Source organism: Oncorhynchus mykiss, chromosome 1, assembly GCF_057628025.1.
Source record: "Oncorhynchus mykiss isolate SJ-2025 chromosome 1, ASM5762802v1, whole genome shotgun sequence".
Classification (NCBI taxonomy): Eukaryota; Metazoa; Chordata; class Actinopteri; order Salmoniformes; family Salmonidae; genus Oncorhynchus; species Oncorhynchus mykiss.
The window spans coordinates 16,945,513-16,969,803 of record NC_143022.1 but is presented as its reverse complement, the minus strand read 5'-3'; the positions used below and the strand labels follow the sequence as shown (position 1 = coordinate 16,969,803).

At 41.8% G+C, this 24,291-nt stretch overlaps 1 protein-coding gene across 2 annotated transcripts; it reads left to right on the top strand.

Moving 5' to 3' along the window:
- The first annotated feature begins 67 nt into the window (after positions 1-67).
- Positions 68-22,877, top strand: LOC110489707 (multidrug and toxin extrusion protein 1). Of its 2 annotated transcripts, none has more exons than XM_021562625.3 (17): positions 68-367; positions 595-696; positions 947-1,015; positions 1,266-1,369; positions 8,935-8,977; positions 9,083-9,127; positions 10,697-10,794; positions 10,899-10,996; positions 15,636-15,749; positions 19,424-19,491; positions 20,061-20,169; positions 20,514-20,589; positions 20,744-20,813; positions 21,677-21,809; positions 21,904-21,998; positions 22,145-22,208; positions 22,333-22,877. In XM_021562625.3, exons 1-17 carry the CDS (start codon positions 191-193, stop codon positions 22,545-22,547), a joined length of 1,680 nt encoding a protein of 559 aa, XP_021418300.3. In that variant the 5' UTR covers positions 68-190; the 3' UTR covers positions 22,548-22,877. The 2 variants fall into 2 exon arrangements, with proteins under 2 accessions (XP_021418300.3, XP_021418202.3); XM_021562527.3 differs by having other exon boundaries at positions 1,221-1,369.
- The last annotated feature ends 1,414 nt before the right edge of the window (positions 22,878-24,291 follow it).

Here is a 24,291-nt window from a genome sequence, read left to right as displayed (position 1 = left end):
TATTCTAGGAAGGAAAATGGGAGGGACCTAGATGCATTTAAATAGGAACTTGTTTTCGTTGCAAAACGCCACTGTTTGGACAAATGATTGCACCCCAGTTTTTGTTGATACCAACGGCAACAATAATTTGAACTCAGCAAAATGATCTAAACGTTTTCACTTCATAGGCTGTGGTCAGTGCGGTAGTAAAATGGAAGAAATTACAACATGTATCCCAGTGGACCCTACCTCGAAGGGTAATCCACTCATTTATGGCTCCATCATATCTAAATTACCTGCAGAAGGCGGCTCTTTCAGTCGAGCAAGGAGATGGATGTCAATCGAAATAGAAGAGATGGTTGAAATTCTAAAACTGGCTTTACCAATGGTAAACTTGATACTTCTAGAAAAAAAATGTTAAAATGCACTTCGTATACTTTTTCTAGGCTACAGTTTTTTATTGGTATTATTTGATATTGAGTACCATAGCACTTTTACAACGTTTCCTTTTGATAATGACTGCACGGATTATGTATCTTGTTGTTGAACGTGATGGGGACTTGTTGATTTAACCAGGGAGCGTATAAATAAATTGATACAACTCTTTTTCCTCAGTTCATCTCCATGCTGATGCTCATGCTAATCAGTTTTGTTAGCACGGTGTTCTGTGGACACTTAGGCAAAACGGAGCTGGCAGCTGTGACTCTGGCCACTTCGGTAAACGCAGCTCTTTGACTACTTTGAACTGAACGGTGTGTAGCCAATAGCCATGGCTTGCTTTGAGATCACTGTCTTCCTGAAAAAGCAATTCATACAAGTCACAAGAAACATCACCATTTACCTGCAATCACTCAAAGTCCCTTGTGTGGTGAACAGCTAGGAGCTCATGAATAAAACAATGCTGTGCCTTCTGACCAGTGTGCATGTAATCTTAACTCATGACAGAATCTCGCCCCTATGTCAACAGGTGGTCAATATTACAGGCATATCCATCGGCACCGGGCTGGCATCAGCCTTCGACACACTGATTTCTCAGGTAAGGCGACTGACTGACTGATGAATTTGGGGGGGAGTAAGAATATTGGAATTTCAAAGGAGCTTCCAGAATTGACTGTAATTAAAATGGAATTAACCCCAAATATGTTAACTTTGTACCTAAAATGATAACATATCATTGGGGATGATCCTTGAGATCAGCAGCACCTTCATCCTGTCAATCCATCTCTGCTGTGTGACTGTAGATTTTCGGAAGCAACAATCTGAAGTATGTGGGTGTGATCTTGCAGAGAGGGATTCTGATCCTGCTCCTGTCCTGCTTCCCCTGCTGGGCTCTCCTCATCAACACAGAGCCCATCCTACTGGCCTTCCATCAGAGCGCGGAGGTCTCCAGGTCAGCCCCACTATCACATACTATGTCACATCCCATACCTGGGTTATGTTCCAAGTAGGCGCGAAATGGGAGAAACAGTTTTAATTAGAAGAATTTGGTACTGGCTGAGCCCAGAGGTCTCCAGGTCATGCTCACTGTCACAGTCACATCTCATATCTTGGTCAAGTTTCTAGTAGGAACGAAACTGCATATTATAATTAAAACATTTATTATAAGGACAAGGTACTGGCTGAATTTAGAATGCTCATTTAAAAAATATATTTTTTGATTAGGAGAACCTGAGATCACATTTTAATATAGGGCATTCTGAAGCCGTCAGACCTGACCTCCATTAATGCCTTGTTCTTTATAATTGAGTGATTGATGACAGGTCTAGACAACACGTACCAACTCCACGAGAGGGCTAAAGAGGGCTCAGTCCCCTAAGCTCAAACTTGAGCCCCCTCAGTTTTAGATGCATCTCCCTATATAACCATAGCAAAAAATAAGCAAATGATTGAGTGACTGGTTGTCGCAAAAAATATTCTATCTGCACTGTCAAATAAAATTGTATTAGTTACATGTACCGAAGACAACGTGAAATGCTTACTTACGAGCCCCTAACCATCAATGCAATAAAAAAAATATGCATAAGAATAAGTGATAAAAATAACAAGTAATTAAAGAGCACCAGTAAAATAACAATAGTGAGACTATACAGGGGGGTACTGGTACAGAGTCAATGTGCGGTGGCACCGGTTAGTTGAGGTAATATGTACATGTAGGTAGAGGTATTAAAGTGACTATGTATAGATGACAACAGAGTAGCAGCGGTGTAGAAGAGGGGGGGGGGGGGGGGGGCTTGCATATAGTCTGGGTAGCCATTTTGATTAGGTGTTCAGGAGTCTTATGGCTTGGGGGTAGAAGCTGTTTTGAAGCCTCTTGGACCTAGACTTGGCGCTCCACTACTGCTTGTCGTGCGGTAGCAGAGAGAAGTCTGACTAGTGTGGCTGGAGTCTTTGACAATTTTTAGGGCCTTCCTCTGACACCATCTGGTATGGGTCCTGGGTGGCAGGACACTTGGCCCCAGTGATTTACTGGGCCGTACGCACTACCCTCTGTTGTGCGTTGTTGTCGGAGGCCGAGCAGTTGCCATACCAGGCAGTGGTGCAACTAGTCAGGATGCTCTCGATGGTGCAGCTGTAGAACCTTTTGAGGATCTGAGGACCCATACCAAATCTTTTCAGTTTCCTGAGGGGGACTAGGTTTTGTCATGCCCTCTTCACGACTGTCTTGGTGTGTTTGGACCATGATAGTTTGTTGGTGATGTGGACACCAAGGAACTTGAAGCTCTCAACCTGCTCCACTGCAGCCTAGTCGATGAGAATGGGGGCGTGCTCGATCCTCTTTTTTTCCTGTAGTCCACAATCATCTCCTTTTTCTTGATCACGTTGAGGGAGAGGTTGTTGTCCTGGCACCACACGGCCAGGTCTCTGACCTCCTCCCTATAGGCTGGCTCGTCGTTGTCGGTGATCAGGCCTACCGCTGTTGTCATCGGCAAACTTAATGATGGTGTTGGAGGCCTGTCTGGCCGTGCAGTCATGAGTGAACAGAGAGTACAGGAGGGGACTGAGCACGCACCCCTGAGGGGCCCCTTTGTTGAGGATCAGCGTAGCGGATGTGTTGTTACCTACCCTTAATACCTGGGGGCGGCTCGTCAGGAAGTCCAGGATCCAGTTGCAGAGGGAGGTGTTTAGTCCCAGGGTCCTTAGCTTATTGATGAGCTTTGAGACACTATGGTATTGAATGCTGAGCTGGAGTCAATTAATAGCTTTCTCACATAGGTGTTCCTTTTGTCCAGCTGGGAAAGGGCAGTGTGGAGTGCAATAGAGATCGCATCATCTGTGGATCTGTTGGGGCGGTATGCAAATTGGAGTGGGTCTAGGGTTTCTGGGATAATGGTGTTGATGTGAGCCATGACCAGCCTTTCGAAGCACTTCATGGCTACAGACGTGAGTGCTACAGGTCGGTAGTCGTTTAGGCAGGTTACCTTGGTGTTCTTGGGCACAGGCACTATGGTGGTCTGCTTAAAACATGTTGGTGTTACAGACTTGGACAGGGAGAGGTTGAAGATGTCAGTGAAGACACTTGCCAGTTGGTCAGCGCATGCTCGCAGTACACGTCCTGGTAATCCGTCTGGCCCCATGGCCTTGTGAATGTTGACCTGTTTAAAGGTCTTACTCACATTGGCTGCGGAGAGCGTGATCGGTCTTCCAGAACAGCTGGTGCTCTCATGCATGTTTCAGTGTTATTTGCTTCGAAGCGAGCATAGAAATAGTTTAGCTCGCCTGATAGGCTCGTGTCACTGGGCAGCTCTCGGCTGTGCTTCCCTTTGTAGTCTGTAATGGTTTGCAAGCCCTGCCACATCCGACGAGCGTCAGAGCTGGTGTAGTACAATTCAAGCTTAGTCCTGTATTGATGCTTTGCCTTTTTGAAGGTTCATAAGAGGGCATAATAGGATTTCATATAAGCCTCCCGGTTAGAGTCCCGCTCCTTGAAAGCGGCTGCTCTAGCCTTTAGCTCAGTGCGAATGTTGCCTGTCACCCATGGCTTCTGGTTGGGGTATGTACTGTGGGGACAACGTTATTGATGAAGCCAATGACTGATGTGGTGTACTCCTCAATGCCATTGGAGGAATCCCAGAACATATTCCAGTCTGTGCTAGCAAAACAGTCCTGTAGCTTAGCATCTGCTTCATCTGACCACTTCTTTATTTATCTGGAATATATAGGTCACTGGTGCTTCCTGCTTTAATTTTTGTTTGTAAGCAGGAATCCGGTGGATAGAATTATGGTCAGATTTGCCAAATGGAGGGCAAGGGAGAGCTTTGAATGTGTCTCTGTGTGTGGAGCAAAGGTGGTCCAGAGTTTTCCCTCTGGTTGCACATTTGACATGCTGATAGAAAATTGGCAAAACAGATTTAAGTTTCCCTGCATTAAAGTCCCCGGCTACTAGGAGCGCCGCCTCTGGGTGAGTGTTTTCTTGTTTGCTTATGGTGGAATACTGCCCATTCAATGCTGTCTTGGTGCCAGCCTCTGACTGTGGTGGTATGTAGACAGCTATGAAAAATACACATGAACACTCTCTAGGTAGATTGTGTGGTCTACAGCTTATCATGAGATACTCTACCTCAGGCGAGCAATAGCTCAATACTTCCTTAGATATCGTGCACCAGCTATTATTTACAAAAATACATAGTCCGCTGCCCCTTGTCTTACCAGACGCCGCTGTTCTATCCTGCCGGTCAGGGTATAACCAGCCAGCTGTATGTCGATGGTGTCTCCGTGAAGCACAAGATATGCTGTGTCAGCACAGTTAGGTATGACTCCTTTTGGGTTCCCATAAAAAGCAGGGGGTAAAACGCTCCTAATCTTTGTGATAGGGTAAGTTAATAATGTGATACTACTCCACCTGTAACTTTATTTATTAGGGTGGGTCAAGTTTACTAGTTGGGCCCTAGTGAGGACACCATTTTGGATTAAATCTTTCCTGCTGTTCCTACAGGGGCCTGCCCGATCATGGGGTGTGTGAGGTTCATTCTGACATTGACTGACATTGAATTGATAATGCCCGAGCAGTGGCGTGTATTCATGGAAGTCAAGGGACCCGCCCCACAAAAAAGTTACCGATGTATTTTGTTCAATTCGCAGAAGACGCTCAATGCATATAATATACATTCATACCATTCTCCAAGTGGAACGTTTGTTTGGAGAGCTCACAAACTGCATAACACTCATGATAAAGAAGTTTTGGTTAACTTAATTGCATTTACTAGTTTACTCTCAAGTTCTTTGGCGAGCATGTGTCCGGTTTCTCCATGTTTAATGTTGTGGTTGCAGAGACAAAGACCGTGTCTGAGAGGGTTTTAACTAGAGGTCGACCGATTAATCGGAACGGCCGATTTAATTAGGACCAATTTCAAGTTTTCATAACAATCGGAAATCGGGATTTTTATGCGCCAATTTATTTTTTATTATTTTTTTATACCTTTTTATTTAACTAGGCAAGTCAGTTAAGAACACATTCTTATTTTCAATGACGGCCTGGGAACAGTGGGTTAACTGCCTGTTCAGGGGCAGTTAACTAGGCAAGTCAGTTAAGAACACATTCTTATTTTCAATGACGGCCTAGGAACGGTGGGTTACTGCCTTGTTCAGGGGCAGAACAACAGATTTTCACCTTATCAGCTCGGGGGATCCAACGCTCTAACCCCCTGCCTCTTATTGCACTCCACGAGGAGCCTGCCTGTTACGCGAATGCGGTAGAAGGTAAGTTGCTAGCTAGCATTAAACTTATCTTATAAAAAACAATCAATTAATCATAATCACTAGTTCTAACTACACATGGTTGATGATATTACTAGTTTATCTAGCGTGTCCTGTGTTGCATATAATCGATACAACGCTTGGGGATGATTTAACAAAAGCGCATCGTTGGACGACTGTACCTAACCATTAACACCAATGCCTTTATTAAAATCAATACACAGAAGTATATATTTTTAAACCTGCATATTTAGCTAAAAGAAATCCAGGTTAGCAGGCAATAATAAACAGGTGAAATTGTGTCATTTCTCTTGCGTTCATTGCAAGCAGAGTCAGGGAATATGCAACAGTTTGGGCAGCCTGGTTCATTGCGAACTAATTTGCCAGAATTGTACGTAATTATGACATAACATTGAAGGTTGTACAATGTAACAAGAATATTTAGACTTAGGGATGCCACCCGTTAGATAAAATACAGAACGGTTCCGTATTTCACTGAAATAATAAATGTTAGTTTCCGGATTCGACCATATTAATGACCAAAGGTTCGTATTTCTGTGTGTTGTAATTAAGTCTGATTTGATAGAGCAGTCTGACTGAGCGATGGTAGGCAGCAGCAGGCTCATAAGCATTCATTCAAACAGCACTTTTGTGCGTTTTGCCAGCAGCTCTTCGCAAGCACAGCGCTGTTTATGACTTCAAGCCTATCAGCCTAATGGCTGGTGTAACCGATGTGAAATGGCTAGCTAGTTAGCTCGGTGTGCGCTAATAGCGTTTCAAACGTCACTCGCTCTGAGACTTGGAGTTGTTATTCTCCTTGCTCTGCAAGGGCCGCGGCTTTTGTGGAGCGATGGGTAACCCGGCTTTTGTGGAGCGATGGGTAACCCGGCTTTTGTGGAGCGATGGGCAACGCTGCTTCGAGTGTGGCTGTTGTCGATGTGTTCCTGGTTCGAGCCCAGGTAGGGGCGAGGAGAGGGACGGAAGCTATACTGTTACACTGGCAATACTATAGTGCCTATAAGAACATCCAATAGTCAAAGGTTAATGAAATACAAATGGTATAGAGAGAAATAGTCCTATAATTCCTATAATAACTACAACCTAAAACCTCTTACCTTGGCATATTGAAATCTCATGTTAAAAGGAACCACAAACTTTCATATGTTCTGAGCAAGGAACTACAACGTTAGCTTTTTTACATGGCACATATTGCACTTTTACTTCTCCAACACTTGTTTTTGCATTATTTAAACCAAGTTGAACATGTTTCATTATTTATTTGAGGCTAAATGGATTTTTATTTCTGTATTAAAATAAGTGTTCATTCAGTATTGTTGTAATTGTCATTATTATAAATAAATAAAAATCGGACGATTTAATCGGTATCGTCTTTTTTTGGTCCTCCAATAATTGGTATCGACTTTTTTTGGGCCTTCAATAATCGGTATCGGCGTTGAAAAATCATAATCAGTCGACCTCTAGTTTTAACAGCAATGTATCATAGGTGAATTGTGACTGACTGATCTACCAGTAATGAGTCGTTATTTAGGATGCAAGGTGATTTTGTAGCTCAGTCAGTCGGAAGTCGACCTGCTGTCATTTTGATCCTCTCACACCGCCAATATTTTCCTGATTTCCTGCAACCCTACACATTTTGTCAAGGGGCTGAGATAAAACAATTTCAGTTTTAAAGCTAATTTCTTACAATTCTACACATTTTGCCATGGCTTATGCCATATTTTTATGCTCTCTGAGTGACTAAAATGTTATTACAAAATCAGTGGGGGTCCCATGCCATTTATGGATTTTTTTTATTCTGTCTAGTTTTCATTTTGGTTGTTATTTGTCAAATATGATCTTATACAGTTGAAGTCGGAAGTTTACATGCACCTTAGCCAAAAACATTTAAACTCCGTTTTTCACAATTCCTAACATTTAATCCTAGTAAAAAAAATAATCCCAGTCTTAGGTCAGTTAGGATCACCACTTTATTTTAAGAATGTGAAATGTCAGAATAATAGCAGAGAAAATGATTTCAGCTTTTATTTCTTTCATCACATTCCCAGTGGGTCAGAAGTTTACATGCACTCAATTAGTATTTGGTGGCATTGCCTTTAAATTGTTTAACTTGGGTCAAATGTTATGGGTAGCCTTTCACAAGCTTTCCACAATAAGTTGGGTGAATGTTGGCCAATTCCTCCTGACAGAGCTGGTGTAACTGAGTCAGGTTTGTAGGCCTCTTTGCTCGCACACGCTTTTTCAGTTCTGCCCACAAATTTTTCATTTTCCTCCAAACATTACTATGGCCAAACAATTCTATTTCTGTTTCATCAGACCAGTGGACAAACCTTAGTCTGTTTTTTTTATGGAGGTTTTGGAGCAGTGGCTTCTTCCTTGCTGAGTGGCCTTTCAGGTTATGTCGATATAGGACTCGTTTTACTATGGATATAGATACTTTTTTTTCACACCACAGTACGTTCATCTCTAGGAGACAGAATGCCTCTCCTTCCTCAGTGGTATGATGGCTGCATGGTCCCATGGTGTTTATACTTGCGTACTATTGTTTGTACAGATGAACGTGGTACCTTAAGGTGTTTGGAAATTGCTCCCAAGGATAAACCAGACTTGTGGAGGTCTACAAAAAAAAATTGAGGTCTTGGGGACGATTTTCTTTTGATTTTCCCATGATGTCAAGCAAAGAGGCACTGCGTTTGAAGGTAGGCCTTGAAATACATCCACAGGTACACATCCATGAGTCAATCAGAAGCTTCTAAAGCCATGACATCATTTTCTGGAATTTTCCATGCTTAAACAGCTTACTCAACTTAGTGTATGTAAACTTCTGACCCACTGGAATTGTGATTAAGTGAAATAATCTGTCTGTAAACAATTGTTGGAAAAATTACATGTGTCATGCACAAAGTACTTGCACAAACTATAGTTTGTTGACAAGAAATTTGTGGAGTGGATGAAAAAAGTTTTAATGACTCCAATCTAAGTGGAAGTAAACTTCCAACTTCAACTATGAATACTGTATGTAGCGCCATTTTATGTTATCAACATACATTACTTTATCTGGTTTAAGTTTACACTGAACATGTTTTGCAATCCCAAACATTCTATTCATATGTGTATATATTATTTGTATTAAATATCTTTTGGAGTGGCGACACCGCTGCTAAATGAATATAGGGGAAACACTGAGATGACGGTTTGCTCCTGCATATTCATTAGATGGTATTTATTTTGTGTGTCCCTCAGGCTTACTCAACTCTATGTGAGGATCTTCATGCCTGCTCTGCCAGTGAGTTAACAAAGCCCGTAGTTCTTACAGAATTCTACAAAGTGTTGGCTCATCCTACTGATTTAAGATCTGCATGTGAATCTCATGGCTGCAGTGTCTCCACAGGCATGCTTCATGTATCAGCTGCAAGGAAGATACCTTCAAAACCAGGTGCTGTATGCGTTTCAATAGAACTTGTTTGTAATTGTGGTTGCGACTGGGGCCCAACAGACCAATCAGTGGGCGAGGTTAGGCCACCGTTTTCCCATTCCATCCTCATTGTCTAGTATATATGCTTGTGTGTATTACTCACAACAATTGACAGCGATTTTATATTAAGTTAAAATAAATGGCACCAAAATGCGTTGTACTTGATGCACTCGCGAGCGGAAGTATTCCTTACTTGTTTTGGATTACATGCCGTCTATTTTAAACGTTATGGTTATTTGACAGGGGGAAATTAAAAGGGAACACCGTGTGCCCACCCTCTGAGCTTATGAGATCTGAGGGGTATACTACAAAGCAGAACCAAATCAAGTTTGATTGGTCACATACATGGTTGGCAGATGTTAATGCGAGTGTAGCGAATAACAATTCCCAACAACTACCTAATACACACATCTAAAGGGGTGAATGAGAATATGTACATATAAGTATATGGATGAGCGATGGCTGAGCGGCATAGGCAAGGTGCAGTAGATGGTATGAAATACATGTGATATGAGTAATGTAAGATGTGTAAGCATTATTTAGGGTGGCATTGTTTAAAGTGACTAGTGATCCATTTGTTAAGGAGTTGGCCAGTTAACTTGCCTGAATATTCTGAAAAAACTTTTTAGTTTTTAGTAAGATAAGCTTGAAATGGGCACGGTCTCTATATCTGTTAACATTGTCCTGTGGTTATTTAATTTATTTTGTAGACATTTAGAAAGTTTGCATAGAAAATAGATGCGACAATTGCCTGCTAGGGTTTGTTTGTTTTGCACTAGCTTGTGTTGATTTAAAAACAGTCGGACATAATGATGTCGCACACAAACACACAATAAAAAAATTAATGTAGTAGTTAGTGTTGCCATTTTCCATTTGGGCAAATTGCGTGTTCCAACCTATCTGTTTCATGCCTCAGGTAGCCTGCAAAAGCCAGCATGGATGGAATGCAATAATTAATAAAAATTTGCCATATTCTTATGTGCCGACGTATCGCCACAGTCTGTGCTATGGTGAAATTCCCGTAGATCTGAAATAATTGTATGGCGAAACTTGCCAGCAAGGCAAAACAATTCAGGCATTCTTGAAAGTCAGGACAATATTTATGGAGAAAAAAAATGTATTTAGCAAGCGGTAGGTATTTAGAATTAAATGTGGTGACATCATGTTCCCCCGCATTCCTTCAGAACTATTCAGCAATCATGATTAATTTGAATAACACCGTTTCCAGTTGTTGCAAAAAATAAAGTGTATTCTATATCTGACATTTCCATTACACATGTCGCAAAGATTTTTTTGTTACATTTCTTTTGTGGAATAAACCTGGGTCAATGGAAATGTGCCTACTGACTCAACAACCAAAACCAAGTATCTGTTTGGCTTTCTTAATGATCCAGAAAATGAACTGTTTTAGAAGAAGTTAGCTGGCTAACTGATTGATTATGCTTTGTAGAATACCCCTCTGTTCCAACGCCCACTGTGACATTGTAAGAACAATGTTGTCCTGACGTTGAGACTGTATTTTTCCGACAGGGTATCATATGGCCCCAGGTGATAACTGGAGTGGTGGGGAACCTTCTAAATGCGATCACCAACTACACCTTCCTCTATCAACTCAACTTGGGCGTGGCGTGAGTTACTTTTATAAAAAACAACGTTGTCATTACAGCCATATTTTTTTTTTTAAACATGAGAGATGGCGGTCACCCCTCCACTTTCATCCTCTCCATCACAGGGGCTCTGCAGCTGCTAACACCATCTCCCAGTACACCTTGGCTATAGTCATCTATGTGTACATCCTATGGAGAGGGCTGCACAAAGCCACCTGGGACGGTGAGTCCCTGACCTCTGAATTCAGTTTGTATTGATATGATGAAAGTCAATATATTGCTTTGTACAATAGCCAGGGGACAAGGTTGATATTGATGTGGTTAGTTTTAGATCATGTCATATAGATGGGGAACCATCTAACCAACTGTAGTCAGACATTGCTAATTGCTGAAGCGAGTGATATACACAGTGGGGCAAAAAAAGTATTTAATCAGCCACCAATTGTGCAAGTTCTCCCACTTAAAAAGATGAGGCCTGTCATTTTCATCATAGGTACATTTCAACTATGACAGACAAAATGAGAAAATAAATCCAGAAAATCACATTGTAGGATTTTTTTATGAATTTATTTGCAAATTATGGTGGAAAATAAGTATTTGGTCAATAACAAAAGTGTATCTCAATGCTTTGTTATATACCCTTTGTTGGCAATGACAGAGGTCAAACGTTTTCTGTAAGTCTTCACAAGGTTTTCACACACTGTTGCTGGTATTTTGGCCCATCCATGCAGATCTCCTCTAGAGCAGTGATGTTTTGGGGCTGTTGCTGGGCAACACAGACTTTCAACTCCCTCCAAAGATTTTCTATGGGATTGAGATCTGGAGACTGGCTAGGCCACTCCAGGACCTTGAAATGCTTCTTACGAAGCCACTCCTTCGTTGCCCAGGCAGTGTGTTTGGGATCATTGTCATGCTGAAAGACCCAACCACGTTTCATCTTCAATGCCCTCGCTGATGGAAGGAGGTTTTCACTCAAGATCTCATGATACATTGCCCCATTCATTCTTTCCTTTACACCACATATGTCAGAGTCAAGGCCCGCGGGCCACATCCGGCCCGCAAGAAGGTTTTTTACGGCCCCTGGGATGATCTTGATTTATTATTAGAACCGGCCCGCAGCAAGCCGGCAGCCCGCAGATCTTTTACACGCACCAATACTACATTTCCCACAATGCAAAGGTGACGCACCGAGCAGTAGGCTGCTTCATTTCAATATTTATTGGCACAGCAGTCGTCAGCATCACAGTAAAATTAACTTTCAGATACCCATCAAAAATGGCAAAACGGAAGGTGGATACTGAGAACCGGGGGTTTCAAACAAGGTGGGAGTCGGAGTATATGTTCACGAAGGTAGCTGGAAAACCTGTGTGTCTTCTGTGTGGAGAAAGTGTGGCGGTACTGAAAGAGTATAATCTGAGACGACATTATGAAACGAAACACGCGGACAAAAACAAGAATATGGACATGGAACAAAGGCTACAAAAGGCAGAGGAATTAAAACGAGGCCTCAAATCTCGACAGGCTCTGTTCAAAAAAGCCAAATCACAAGGCCAGGCTGCTGTCAAGGCCAGTTTTATTTTGGCAGAAGAGATCGCTAAATCAGCCCGGCCATTTACGGAGGGGGATTTCATCAAAAACTGCATGATTAAAGTTTGTGACGAAGTTTGCCCAGAAAAAAGGCAACTCTTTTTAAATGTGAGTCTGAGCAGAAACACCATTGCCGAGAGAGTAGACCAGTTGTCCATCAATCTAAAAGAGCAGCTTGTGAAAAAGGGAAAAGATTTTATTGCATATTCCTTGGCTGTGGATGAGAGCACCGACATTTCTGACATTGCCCAGTTGTCAATTTTCATCCGCGGAGTGGACTCCAACCTAAGCGTGACAGAGGAGTTTTTGGCTTTACGTCCTATGCATGGCACAACTACGGGGCATGATTTGTATGAAGAGGTGTCAAGATGTGTAAATGAGATGGAGCTGCCTTGGGAAAAACTCGTGGGTTTGACAACCGACGGAGCACCTGCGATGTGTGGACACAGGAGCGGACTGGTGGCGAAGATACGGGAAAAGATGCAAGAGGAAAACGCGACAGGTGAGCTGACAGCTTATCATTGTATCATACACCAGGAAGCGTTGTGCGGTAAAGCCTTGAAAATGGAGCATGTAATGAGCATCATCACGCGCACAGTTAACTTTATCAGAGCCAAAGGTTTGAATCACCGCCAGTTCAAGGCATTTCTGACGGAGTTAGAAACGGAGCATGGTGATTTGCCTTATCACACAGAGGTGCGATGGCTAAGCCAGGGAAAGGTGCTTCAAAGATGTTTCGAGCTTCGTGAGGAGATTTGTCTGTTCTTGGACAGCAAAGGGAAAGACACAACACAACTCCGAGACGAAATGTTTCTGTGTGAAATGGCTTTTCTGTGTGACATTACGAGTCATCTGAATGCAATAAACTTGCAGCTGCAGGGTCGGGATCGTGTCATCTCTGATATGTACAGTACAGTGAAGGCATTTAAAACCAAACTGACTCTGTGGGAGACGCAGATGCGGAAAGAAAATTTGAGCCACTTTCCCAGCTGCCAGACCATGAAAGAGAAGCTCTCTACCAGTGCGTTCCCGAGCACACAGTTGGCTGATAAAATAGGTATGCTTGCCGCTGACTTTCGACGCCGATTTGCTGACTTTGAAGCACAAAAAAGCAGGTTGGAACTGCTCGGTAACCCATTTGCTGTTGACGTGGAAAGCTCACCACCAAACCTCCAAATGGAGTTGATTGACCTCCAATGCAATGATGCACTGAGGGCAAAATATGCGGCAGTGGGTGCTGCGGAGTTCGCCCGTTTCCTCCCCGGCACAATGCCCCAGCTGCGCATCCAGGCTGCTCAAACGTTGTCTATGTTTGGCAGCACATACCTGTGTGAACAACTGTTTTCTTTGATGAACCTGAACAAAACATCACACAGAAGTCGACTTACTGCTGAACACCTCCACTCAATTCTGAGGATTTCTTCAGCTCAGAGCCTTACCCCGAACATTGATGAACTTGTGGAAAAGATGGGACACCACCAAGTATCACCCTCAACCTCAAACAAGTGAACATTACTGTGCAATCACATATTTAGAGTTTTTACTCAGTTCAAGTTTAAAAGTTAAAATTTAATATTTGTTTTCACTGCATGTTACTTCTCCTTAAACAAAGTGTTGTTTTTGATTAATAGATTTTTGCACTTTATTTTTTTGTATTTCAATCCAATTATATTTTAAAAATATTTCAGTTGAGTGGATGATAGAAAATTGCTATTATTGTTTTTTCTTTGAAGTAAATTTAGCCCACTTTTGCTAAAATAGAAAATATAGTCTACTGATGGTGCCTTGAATACCGGTTTCTTTCATTTAATGTTCATGTTATGGGGATATTTATATAAAGGAAATTTGTCTTTTGTGTCTGTTGAAAATTAAAGATTACTGACAGAGCCATAAGAAAATATTGCTTTATTTATCTGATCATATTGTAATATATTTGTTAGGTTTTCAGTAGGTTCAATTAGGTTCACTAGACTATATGCGTCATTTAAAAATTTTTCAATGAACATTCGAACAGTCCGGCCCTCGTCTTGTAGCTGATTTTTTTATTTGGCCCTCCGTCCATTTGACTTTGACACCCCTGCTTTACACGGATCAGTTGTCCTGGTCAATTTGCAGAAAAACAGCCCCAAAGCATGATGTTTCCACCCCCATGCTTCACAGTAGGTATGGTGTTCTTTGGATGCAACTTGGCATTCTTTGTCCTCCAAACACGACGAGTTGAGTTTTTACCAAAAAGTTATGTTTTGGTTTCATCTGACCACATGGCATTCTCCCAATCTTCTTCTGGATCATCCAAATGCTTTCTAGCAAACTTCAGACGGGCCTGGACATGTACTGGCTTAAGCAGGGGGACACGTCTGGCACTGCGGGATTTGAGTCCCTGGTGGCGTAGTGTGTTACTGATGGTAGGCTTTGTTACTTTGGTCCCAGCTCTCTGCAGGTCATTCACTAGGTCCCCCCGTGTGGTTCTGGGATTTTTGCTCACTGTTCTTGTGATCATTTTGACCCCACGGGGTGAGATCTTGCGTGGAGCCCCAGATCGAGGGAGATTATCAGTGGTCTTGTATGTCTTCCATTTCCTAATAATTGCTCCCACAGTTGATTTCTTCAAACCAAGCTGCTTACCTATTGCAGATTCAGTCTTCCCAGCCTGGTGCAGGTCTACAATTTTGTTTCTGGTGTCCTTTGACAGCTCTTTGGTCTTGGCCATAGTGGAGTTTGGAGTGTGACTGTTTGAGATTGTTGACAGCTGTCTTTTATACTGATAACAAGTTCAAACAGGTACCATTAAAACAGGACAGAGGAGCCTCTTAAAGAAGAAGTTACAGGTCTGTGAGAGACAGAAATCTTGCTTGTTTGTAGATGACCAAATACTTATTTTCCACCATAAATTTCAGTAAAAATTCTACAATGTGATTTTCTGGATTTTTTTTCTCATTTTGTCTGTCATAGTTGAAGTGTACCTATGATGAAAATTACAGGCCTCATATTTTTAAGTGGGAGAACTTGCACAATTGGTGGCTGACTAAATACTTATGAATAGAAATGATTAAAATGTATTTTCTCTTGGTCACTTGGAATTTTCATGATTACAGGAGCTGTTTAACACACCCTAAACCGTGTGTACAATTACGATATTTAATTGACAGTGACTGATATTTTAATATTGATGTGTCAATCTAATGGCAGGCAGTCCAAATCGTAATGTGTAAACCAGTGTTTGTTTACCCTGCTGTCAACTAAATGTCACCGTACCCTGTCCCTTTGACCCCCAGGCTGGTCACGTGACTGCCTGCAAGAGTGGGGGCCTTTCCTCTACCTGGCTGTTCCCAGCATGCTCATGATGTGTCTGGAGTGGTGGATCTATGAGATTGGAGTATTCATGGCAGGTCAGGGGTCACATTAGGGCATCTACCTTCAGAACTACCATGTTTTGTTTAAAAAATATATGCATACACAGCACACCTATTCATTCCAGGTTGTGTTTTTTGTACTATTTTCTACATTGTAGAATAGTAGTGAAGACATCAAAACTATGAAATAAAACATGGAATCATGTAGTAACCAAAAAAGTGTTAAACAAATAAATGATATTTGAGGTTCTTCAAAGTAGCTACTCTTTGCCTTGATGACAGCTTTGCACACTCTTTGCATTATCTCAACCAGCTTCATGAGGTGGTCCCCTGGAATGAATTTCAATTAACAGGTATGCCTTGTTAAGTTCATTTGTGGAATTTCTTTCCTTCTGAATGCATTTGAGCCAATCAGTTGTGTTGTGACAAGGTAGGGTTGGTATATAGAAGATGGCCCTATTTGGTAAAATACCAAGTACATATTATGGCAAGAACAGCTCAAATAAGCAAAGAGAAACGACAGTCCATCATTACTTTAAGACGTGAACGTCGGTCGATACAGAACATTTAGAACGTTGAAAGTTTCTTCAAGTGCATTTGCAAAAACCATCAAGCGCTATGATGAAACTGTCTCTCATGAGGAACGCCACAGGAAAGGGAGACCCAGAGTTACCTCTGCTGCAAAGGATAAGTTCATAGTTATCAGCCTCAGAAATTGCAGCTTAAATAAATGCTTCAGAGTTCAAGGAACAGACACATCTCATCAACTGTGTGAATCGGGCTTTCATGGTTGAATTGCTGCAAAGAAACCATTACTAAAGCACACTAATAAGAAGAGAGCAATGGACATCATTCTGGTGGAAATTTGTCCTTTGTTCTGGATTCCAAATTGGTGATTTTTGGTTCCAGTCACTGTCTTTGAGACGCAGTGTGGGTGAACGGATGATCTCTGCATGTGTATTTCCCACCATAAAGCATGAAGGAGGTGTTATGGTGTGGGGGGTGCTTTGCTGGTGACACTGTCTGTGACTTTATTTAGATTTCAAGGCACACTTAACCAGCATGACTACCATAGCATTCTGGAGCAATACACCATCCCATCTGGTTTGCGCTTAGTGGGACTAGCATTTGATTTTCAACAGGACAATGACCCAACACACCTCCGGGCTGTGTAAGGGCTATTTGACCAAGAAGGAGAGTGCTGCATCAAATGATCTGGTCTCCACAATCCCCTGACCTCAACCCATTTGAGATGGTTTGGGATGAGTCTGACCGGAGAGTGAAGGAAAAGCAGCCAACGAGTGCGCAGAATATGTAGGAACTCCTTCAAGACAGTTGGAAAAGCATTCCAGGTGAAGCTGGTTGAGAGAATGCCAAGAGTGTGCAAAGCTGTCAAGGGAAAGGGTGGCTATTTGAAGAATCTCAAATATAAAATATATTTTGATTTATTTAACACTAACGTGTGTGTGTGTGTGTGTGTGTGTGTGTGTGTGTGTGTGTGTGTGTGTGTACACACACACACAGTGCCTTTGGAAAGTATTCAGACCACTTGACTTTTTCCTCATTTCGTTAGGTTACAGCCTTATTCTAAAATCGATTTCAATTGTTTTTTTCCCCTCATCAATTTACACACAATCCCCCATCATGACAAAACAAAAACAGGTTTTTAGAAATGTTTGTTAATTTATAAAATTAACTTAAATATTATATTTAAGTATTCAGACCCTTTAATCAGTACTTTGTTAAAGCACCTTTGACAGCGATTACAGCCTCGTCTTCTTGGGTATGACGCTACAAGCTTGGCACACCTGTTTCTCACATTCTTCTCTGCAGATCCTCTCAAGCTCTGTCGGGTTGGATGGGGAGCGTTGCTGCACAGCTATTGTCAGGTCTCTCCACAGATGTTTGATCGGATTCAAGTCCGGGCTCTGTGCTGGGCCAATCAAGGACATTCAGAGACTTGTTCCGAAGCCACTCCTGCGTTGTCTTGACTGTGCTTAGTATCATTGTCCTGTTGAAAGTTGAACCTTTGCCCCAGTCTGCGGACCTGAGTGCTCTAGAGCAGGTTTTCATCAAGGATCTCTCTGTACTTTGCTCTGTTCATCTTTGCCTTGATCCTGACTAGTCTCTCAGTCCCTGCCGCTGAAAAACATCCCCAAAACATGATGCTGCCACCACCATATTTCACCGTAGGGATGGTGCCAAGTTTCCTCCAGACAGGACGCTTGACATTCAGGCCAAAGAGTTTCATCAGAGCAGAGAATCTTGTTTCTCATGGTCTGAGAGTCCCTTAGGTGCCTTTTGACAAACTCATAGCGGGCTGTCATGTCTCTTACTAAGGGGCTTCTGTCTGGCCACTCACCATAAAGACCTAATTGGTGGAGGGCTGCAGAGATGGCTGTCCTTCTGGAAGGTTCACCCATCTCCACAGAGGAACTCTGGAGCTCTGTCAGATTGCCATCGGGTTCTTGGTCACCTGCCTGACCAAGGCCTTTCTCCCCTGATTGCTCAGCTCTAGGAAGAGTCTTGGTGGTTCCAAACTTCTTCCATTTAAGAATGATGGAGGCCACTGTGTTCTTGGGATCTTCAATGCTGCAGAATGTTTTTTGGTACCATTCCCAAGATCTTTGCCTCGACACAATCCTGTCTAGGAGTTCTACGGACAATTCCTTCGACCTCGTGGCTTGGTTTTTGCTCTGACATACACTGTCAATTGTGGGACCTTTTTATATAGACAGCTGTGTGTGTGTGTGCCTTTCCAAATCATGTCCAATCAATTGAATGTACCACAGGACTCCAACCAAATTGTAGAAACATCTCAAGGATGATCAATGGAAACAGGAGCTCAATTGAGTCTCGTAGCAAAGGGTCTGAATACTTATGTAAATAATGTATTTTTGTTTTATTTTTAATACATTTGCAAAATTTTCTAAACTTGTTTTCACCTTGTCATTATGCGGTATTGTGTGTAGATTGCTGAGAATTGTTTTATTTAATCAATTTTATAATAAGGCTGTAATGTACAAAATGTGGAAAACGTCAAGGGGTCTGAATACTTTCCGAAGGGAACTATGTGTGTATGTTTTTATATGCACGCACCTAAAAGGGAGGGAGAGAAACAAACAGGAATTTTCACAACCAGTCACAGCAACATTTAGTTATGTTCAGAAAGTATTAAATTAACTGTCCAGTGAATCATACTTTTTAAAGTTCATTTTCTGTTAACCCAAATAATGTTGTTGACTTGTCCTATAATCGTATTTGTGGACAAAGCATGAATTGAAGAGGGAACACTTCAAAAACTTGTCTCAAACAGATTGAGGAAATAGCAAGCATTTTTTAAACCTAGAATGTCAAACTGCTGAGGAGAATGAGCTAGCAAATCAGGGTCTACTCGCATTTAATATTTTGATTGACTGGTATACGCCCACAACATACTTCGTTTTCCTTCCAATTTTTGTATTTATTTCACACACATTATTGGTCATATTTCATAGTCTGGAAACACTGGACAGTTACTTTTTAAGATGACTGTTTATTTAAAGATATAAGTGGTGTCAACCCTTGTCGGCATAAACCGGTAAAGTATATTAGTGCTTCAAATGCATTTAAGTTTTCTATGAGCGTTTTCCTGTATTTCACTTTCAACTTTTAGCATATTGAAAATATACTAGTTATGTTGACAATTCCTCACATTCAGATTTCTCCAGGTTTTATCGGTGAAGCTGAGCTGGGAGCTATGTCAGCCCTCTACCAGGTGTCCAGCATCACATTTATGGTAAACTTAAAGGGATGCTCCGTAATTTCAACCAGTAGTTTTGAAAGTAGTGCTCATTAACCAAAACGGGTCCCCGAAAAATGGTGTTCGACATCATCCATTTCGTATGATATGTTACATCCCTGCAAATCAATTTGTATGATATGTTACGAATTCGTAAGTGCTTAAGATCTCGGACTGCACCTTTTTTAAACGGATACTTCGGGATTCTGGCAATGAGGCCCTTTCTCTACTCACCAGAGTTGGATGAACTAGTGGATACCATTTTTATATCTGTGTATGATGTGAGTTCGAGGTGGTTTTGCGAGCCAATACATGGAAGTCTGTGTATATGCTAGCAGATACCCATACATTTCCAGTCATTGCACTAGCTCTAGTTGGCAACTTCTTTCAAATAGCAAGCAGAGACATTAAAAATGCTATCCACAATTTTAATCTGACTGGGGAAGTAGAAAAAAGGCCTCATTTATTGCCACTTTCTTGCTATCATGTCAACTTATTTGCATTTACAACTGGTTGAGAGTTGCATGAATTAAATCATTTAAAAAAATCTCTCTTTCTCACACAAGTTTCCTCTAGGGTTTGCTGTTGCTGCCAATGTGCGGATGGGGAATGCTCTGGGTGCTGGGAACACGGAGCAGGCCAAACTGTCTGGCAAGGTCTCCTTCATCTGTGCATGTAAGAGCCCACCCCTGCTCCCTGGCTACACACGAACTTCTACTAACTAACGATAACTAAGGCCAACGGCAATTAGCCACCTCACACATTTTTAGTTAAAAAAAAACAAGGATAGTTTGATAATCTTTTGCCTGATTAGTAACTTCTTTAACTCGGACACCCTCTTCTTGTTGTAACTTCATTGTCAGCTGAATCGCAATTGTTAGGCAGTTTGTCAGATTTGGTGTTTGTCTCGCCCTTGATGCTATATTCTAACCAGCTGGTGTAAAAGTTCAACTAAACATCCCAGCCATAAACTTTTTATTTTCTAAATGAGCCTGTTTGCTACTTGTGCTCTGTCCCAGTCACAGTTTCCCTCGGCATTGCCATTATCCTTGGGTTGACTAAAGACGTGCTAGGATACATCTTCACCCAAGACCAGTGAGTAGAGCTGGGGGCTGCCGCTGGGCCAATGACGGGTGACGTAGTCCTGCAAGGTCTTCAGCTGTGGCTATGTTACTGTGTATTGATAAATGTGTGTAATGGGATCTGGGTATTCTTATTCACTAACCCCCCCCCTCTCTCTCTCTCTCAGGGATGTTATTAAAAAGGCAGCTCCGCTTTTACTGTTGTATGCCTTCCACCATGTATTCGATGCCATAGCGGTGAGGGCAGCACTGCTTCAGCTATAAGCCAATTGTACATCTTTCCATTCATTGACTTGCTTGGTTGGTGACTGAATCGTTACTCCAATTAGGATGTAAGTCCACAATTATCACCTCCCATTGCATGTCGTGGTGGATAGGCTTGAGGTGTACAGTATATTGATGCAATCAACTACAGCCTAGAAAATAACTGGTCTAATAACCTCAGTGATTCAGAAGACTCATAATTTTGTGCACATGATCATTGAGCTTTGAAACCCCTTCATCTCTCGTCATGTGTTACCCCACAACCCCCCTATTTGTTTTATGGTTAGACAAATCTAAAGGTAATTGCCAAAATAAAGGAAACCCTTGAGTAGGTCCACTCAACCCCTCAAGGTGAATGCCAATAATTACACAGCCATTCTGAGTGATCACCTTCGATCTATGGTGAATAATTTATATCCTGATGGGAGTGGACAAAATGTCCCCCCCCCCCCCATCCACAGGGCACAAGTGATCACTGAATGGTTTGATGAGCATGAAAATGAAAATGATGTAATCCATATGCCATGGCCGTCTCAATCACCAGATCTCAACCCAATTGAACACTTATGGAAGATTCTGGAGCGGCGCCTGTGACAGCATTTTACACCACCATCAACAAAACTTAAAATGATGGAATTTCTCCTGGAATAATGGCGTCGTATCCCTCCAATGGAGTTCCAGACCTTTGTAGAAGCTATGCTAAGGCGCTTTGAAGCTCTTTTGGCAGCTTGTGGTGGACCAATGTTTTTATTATTTTGGCAGTTACCTGTATATGCACATAACAGGGCCTTTTCCTCCTTGGGAAGCGAAGTAAAGCCTTCTGGGTGTTTCTACAGGTGTTGATGGGTGGCGTTGTAAGGGTAGCAGGAAAACAGATGGTTGGTGCTGTGTCCTACCTGGTTGGTTACTACATTATAGGCCTGCCCATTGCAGTGTCTCTCATGTTTCCCTTCAAAATGTGCATATTAGGTAAGGCATTAGACATTTGGAGACTGCAATAACCCATCATTGTGATGTACAGTGTAACCTTTTCTCACATGGTCATATTGCCCATTTCTCTCAGGATTTAGGATCGGGTTCTTCCTATGTAGCATCCTGCACTCTATTTTCCTTATTGTCTACATATGTAAACTCAACTGGAAACAAACCACCTACGAAGTAAGCAAACCCTCTTCTAACCTTTGTTCTTTTCATCCTGTTTTGAAATTGTTTTACCGTCTTTACTGAACCAATGTTATACTTCTGACAATAATACATGTGGATTGTTTGTCAGTGATGCATACTGAATATATTTTTTTTGTCAGGCACTGGTGAGGGCAGGAGTGCAGAGCCTTAAAGAGAACGCTCCCTGTCTGGATAAGACTCGGGGTATTTACAGGAACACTTTAACTTGTGCAAAGTCAACCATGGACACCAGCCCTTAAAGAAAAAATGAAGCTGCATTTCCTTGTCTTCTAACCCAATCTTTCCATTCCCCTCTGTCTCCTCATAGGCTCGTACCAGACCCTTTTGACCAATGAGCTGAGTACGGTGGGTGTAGTTCTGTCTGTCAGGCATCTGGTTCTTCGGCGTGTCTTGGCTGTGGTCATCATGCTGCTCATCCTCGCCATTGGAATCGTCACCAACCAGCTGCTGACTGTTACGCTGCCCCCCAAGCCCACATTACCCCTTCTATTCCCTAATGCAACAAACACACAACTTGCATAGACATACTCACACAAGCTTTAAACCTAGTTGGCCTTTATTATTTCAACCACATTTCTTGTGTGCTATCAGTAACCTGGCAGTAATAATGATCCAGAAATGTGCCTTTTAATATATATATCCAACATTATTGCATGTTTCAGGGAGATTTCCACACACGGAATGTTTATAAAGGTTATTGATATCGTTCAGCTTAATAATGGTCTTCTGATCGGCTATGTTATGCATTGTGTCCACAGGCAAGCAGTGGGGTCTGTCTCCACTCTTATTTCTCTCACCAGATTGTGGCCCTGCTGTGAAGTTGATTCATTAAAATAAAAACATAAAATGCAATGTTTGTCCCTGGCAAAAGACCAAACATCAGCGCTGGTCACTGTGGTCAGTCACCGTTGTCATGTGATTGCTTTGAAGAAATGGACCCGGACCATACAGTTTGTCCACTTAGTTGTGGGCTGTAGTACATATTTGCATATTGAGCAATGTGCATTTGCAAAATATATATATATATATATATATATATATATATATATAAGCGCCTCATCAAAAACATAAAATTGTTGAGTGTACTGACTAAACTGATTGATTACATCAGCAAATGTCATGTTGATGAACTTGTTTGCATTCTTTAACAGATCTAAATACACATGTATTACTATCAATTCTTTCAAATATTAAAGAGATTCTTACAAAATATTGTTTGCAAGCTATGCTGCATGTTACACGACTTCGTTATAATTGACACATTCTATAACATTGACGACGCATAGCATACGAATGTGTACTATGTATTTACAGTTGAAGTTGGAAGGTTACGTACACTTAGGTTGGAGTCATTAAAACTAGTTTTTTTCAACCACTCCACAAATGTCTTGTTAACAAACTATAGTTTTGGCAAATCGGTTAGAATATCTACTTTGGGCATAACACAAGTAATTTTTCCAACAATTGTTTACAGATTATTTCCCTGTATCACAATTCCAGTGGGTCAGAAATGTACATGCACTAAGTTGACTGCCTTTAAACAGCATGGGAAATTATGTCACGGCTTTAGAAGCTTCTGATAGGCTAATTGTCCTTTTTTTTTTACCTTTAACTAGGCAAATCAGTTAACAATAGTATTTTCTTGATGGCCTAGGAACAGTGGGTTAACTGCCTGTTCAGGGGCAGAAGGACAGAAGTACCTTGTCTGCTCGGGGATTTGAACTAGTCCGGTTACTAGTCCAACGCTAGTCCAACGCTCTAACCACTAGGCTACCTTGCCGTGTACCTGTGGATGTATTTAAAGGCCTACCTTCAAACTCAGTGCATCTTTGCTTGATATCATGGGAAAATCAAAAGAAATCAGCCAAGACCTCAGAAAAGAAAATGTAAACCACAAGTCTGGTTCATCATTGGAAGCAACTTCCAAAAACCTGAAGGTACCACGTTCATCTGTACAAACAATAGTATGCAAGTGTAAACACCATGGGACCACGCAGCCGTCATACCTCTCAGGAAGGAGAAGCGTTCTGTCTCCTAGAGATTGAACGTACTTTGGTGCGAAAAGTGCAAATCAATCCCAGAACAACAGCAAAGGTGAAGATGCTGGAGGAAACGGGTACAAAAGTATCTATATCCACAGTAAAACGAGTCCTACATCGACATATCTTGAAGGCCGCTCAGCAAGGAAGAAGCCACTGCTCCAAAACCACCATAAAAAAGCCAGACTTACAGTTTGCAACTGCACATGGGGACAAAGATCGTACTT

What these genes read in the sequence shown, in the direction of transcription:
- LOC110489707 (XM_021562527.3), top strand. Translation starts at nt 191, where the DNA reads ATGGAAGAAATTACAACATGTATCCCAGTGGACCCTACCTCGAAGGGT. An exon ending in GAAGATACCTTCAAAACCAG is followed by an intron (nt 9,128 to 10,696) that starts GTGCTGTATGCG and finishes TTTTTCCGACAG; the next exon opens with GGTATCATATGGCCCCAGGT. An exon ending in GATTGGAGTATTCATGGCAG is followed by an intron (nt 15,750 to 19,423) that starts GTCAGGGGTCAC and finishes AGATTTCTCCAG; the next exon opens with GTTTTATCGGTGAAGCTGAG.